Here is a 3,093-nt window from a genome sequence, read left to right as displayed (position 1 = left end):
AAAAATTCCAAAAAAAAAAAAAAAAAAGTAAATATGAGGGACCAGCAGTTAGCGTAATGGCTATGTTGCTGAACTCCCACGTAGCCGACCACAGTTCGAGTCCCGAACCCAGTGGCTTAAACTCTCGCCGGCGCGTGTGCGTATGTGCCCAGGATCCTGAGAGGAGAATGGAGGAGAAGGGATTGCGGTGTGGCCATCCACCCTGGGGGGTGATTTCTCGCTTTTTATCTCTCTGTCTGTCTCTGTCTATATGGCGAGCGCATGCGCCCCATAGCAAAAACCTCTCCAAAAAAAAAGTAAATATGAACTCCTCCAGGACAGAGATCTGGCTTCTTGCTGTCAAATCCTCCAGGGCTTACCATGCTGCTGGCTATAGAAAGACTTACTGAAGCCTTCCCTGCCATCCTATCTGAAAACTTTAAATTGCCATGGCTCCACGCCCCTCCCACTCCCGAGCTTCCTCCTGAGTTCTCATCACCATCGGACATCACTCTCCTTTTCTCATTATCCAGCTCCTCCATGAGAATGCAATTCCTAGGAGGGCAGGAATCACATTGGTTTACTACCGTGCCCCCGGTGCTAGGGCAGGGCTTAGCTTGTAGGAGGTCCACAGTAAATACATATTAAATGAGAGAACAAGAGAACAAAAGCTGGGCCAGAGCCTGGGGTAGTTGTGGGGAGACTGGAGGCCCACCTGTGGGAGGAAGGGGAGGAAGCTGAGGGGCAGGCTGGTGAGCCGAGCAGGTTGGGTGCCCAGACTATGGCTAGGTTGCGAGCATGCATGCTGGTGTTGGCACTGTGTCTTGCCATGCGGGCCAGGTGTCTTAGCAAGTACTCCAGCGTCCTGAGGGTGGCAATCGAAGGAGACACCTGAGCCTCAGCTGCACTGGAATCCCACCACAGCCCTTGCCTGGCCCTCCTGCTTTACCTGTAGTGCGGTGGGGGTAGCTGCTGGATGACATCATGGACGCGCACCAGGCGTTCCTCCTCCCCAGGCACTGACATGGCCTCCTGAGATTGTGGACAGGCATGATGGGGGCTGGGCTGGACACACTCCAGTCCCCTCCAGCCCTGCTAGCTCCTTTACTCACACTGAACTTCCCGTAGAGCTGGTAGGTGAGCAAGGGGTTGGGCAGCTCTCGGAAGTAGAGCTTGCAGAGGGAGGACACACTGTGGATGTCCTGCAGGAAGGCAGGGCCAGACAGCTCAGGGATCCGCTCACTGTCAAACTCATGCCTGAGACCATAGGGACAGAAGGAGGAAGATTCTGGTTAGAGCTGGCTCACCAGGCTGCTTTCCCTCTCCCCTCAGGTACCTACAAGTGACGGTAACCTTTTCCCCAGGTTCCATACCAGGCCATTCAGAGGCGGAAACTCACAGAACCACCCCACGGTCCTGTGGCAAAGCCAAGGGTGGTCTGTTCTACAGAGGAAGACACCGAGGCTCAGGCAGGAGGACCCTGCCTGCAGCTACCCAAGTCTGTCCAACTCCAGAGTGTCACCACGCTCCTACCATGAAGTTGTGTCATTCTCCTGGCTCTCAGAGGTCACTGGGTTTTTTTAACCCCATCACCCTACTGCTCACTGGTACAAATACCTGCTCTCCTCGACCTCATGCCTGTCTCACTGCTCCCCCAGGCTGTGTGCTCTCACCTCAGGGCCTGCTGGCGGCCCCTTCTCCCACCTCACTCCTCCCCATCTTGAGACTGTTACACATGGTGACCCTCCTTGGCTCAGAACCCTCCTGTGGTTGCCTGCTGACTCAGAGTAAAAGCCCAAATCCTAACAGTGGTCAAAAGGCTGCACCTTTGCCCTGATGATCCTCAGACAAGGGCCATCTGCTGCTTCCCCTGCACCCTGTCTACGCTCCCCACCAGGCACTCTCCACCCGGGATCCCTGCTTGGTCAGCTCGGCTCCTTACCTCCTCGGCTCTCCCCCACCAGGCCTCTCTGCTCATGCTGCTTCGAACTGCAGCACTCCATTCTGCTTGATCATCACGCTCCTCCTTACCCCCATTCCTTCCTCTCTACAGTGCTCGTCACCTTCTAGTAAATGCTACCATTTTCTCCCTTTTCTCTCCCTCCAGCATGTGAGCTCCAGGAGGGCAGGGGTTTCTGGCTGTCTCATTCACTGCTGTGACCCCAGTACCTAGAACAGTGTCTGGCAGGTGGCAGGTGCTCAGTGAAGCTTGATCCCTCTGCTCTGTAGCCAACTCTACTTAAACCTTTCAGGCCTTGGTGCAGTGGTACTGCAGCACTCCACGATGCTGAAGCCACATGGGAAAGGCCCCAGGTTCTAGTCCTAAGATCTCCCTGTACATGCTGTGCATGCATGCTTGCCCATGGTCCTGGCTAGCTGAGGATGGGGGTAGGACTGTAGCATGAAGATCCTGTTGGGGTGCCTCTATCTTGCTCATGGAAGAAGTAAATACACTTTTAAAAAACTCTGTGTAGGGGTCAGCAGGTGGCATGGTGGTTAAAGCGCTGGACTCCCACATGGCTGACCACGGTTCTAGTCCTGGACCTGGAGGCTTGCTTTCCTACTTTCTCTCTCTCTCTCTGTCTCTCTCTGGTCAAATTAAACAAATAATAATGATGATAATAAATGAAATAAAATAATTCTTTAAAAAAAGAAAAAACAACTCTGCTGTGTTTTGAGCCTTGGCTGGGGTGCCACCTCCTCAAGGAAGCCCTCTCTGGTCACAGCCTTGGTCCATCCTGCTCTCTGCCCTCCTAACAACTGTGTCCCTGGCACATGATATAGGCTGGGACGAAGTTGGGCTCAGTAATAGTTTTGGAAGGATGGGTTGGTGCTGGGCTCTCACCGTAGCCTCTGGATATTGGAGGACACTCCTGAGAGCCGGTAGATTCCATCCACCACCCCGTGGGCCTCGATAAACTCGGAGCAGCAGCGTAGCACCTGAGGCACTGGAAGAACGTAGTGGGTCAGTCTGGGTAGGCCGCACCGCAGGTGGGAGGGCAAAGTCAGGTGGCCAGGCGGTGATCTCAGCCTCACCATCCTGGCCTGAGTTGCTGAGGTGCTCCCCAAGATCACAGCCAAACACCCTCTGCCGCAGGATCCCCCGCTGCCCCC

At 54.6% G+C, this 3,093-nt stretch overlaps 1 protein-coding gene across 1 annotated transcript in view; it reads right to left on the bottom strand.

Annotated features, from left to right (window-relative positions):
• ARHGAP33 (Rho GTPase activating protein 33) overlaps positions 1 to 3,093 on the bottom strand; it is a 17,581-nt gene that overhangs the window by 8,334 nt on the left and 6,154 nt on the right. The window contains exons 14-16 of the mRNA XM_006171657.3: positions 1,092 to 1,236; positions 929 to 1,011; positions 740 to 844 (exon numbers count right to left, since the gene is read on the bottom strand). Of these exons, the coding sequence (XP_006171719.1) occupies positions 740 to 844; positions 929 to 1,011; positions 1,092 to 1,236 (333 nt within the window). The remainder of the gene's footprint in view (positions 1 to 739; positions 845 to 928; positions 1,012 to 1,091; positions 1,237 to 3,093) is intronic.

This window comes from Tupaia chinensis, unplaced genomic scaffold, assembly GCF_000334495.1.
Source record: "Tupaia chinensis unplaced genomic scaffold, TupChi_1.0 Scaffold149922_1, whole genome shotgun sequence".
Taxonomy (NCBI): Eukaryota; Metazoa; Chordata; class Mammalia; order Scandentia; family Tupaiidae; genus Tupaia; species Tupaia belangeri.
The sequence above is the reverse complement of the archived record's forward strand: the minus strand, read 5'-3'. Positions and strand labels throughout refer to the sequence as shown.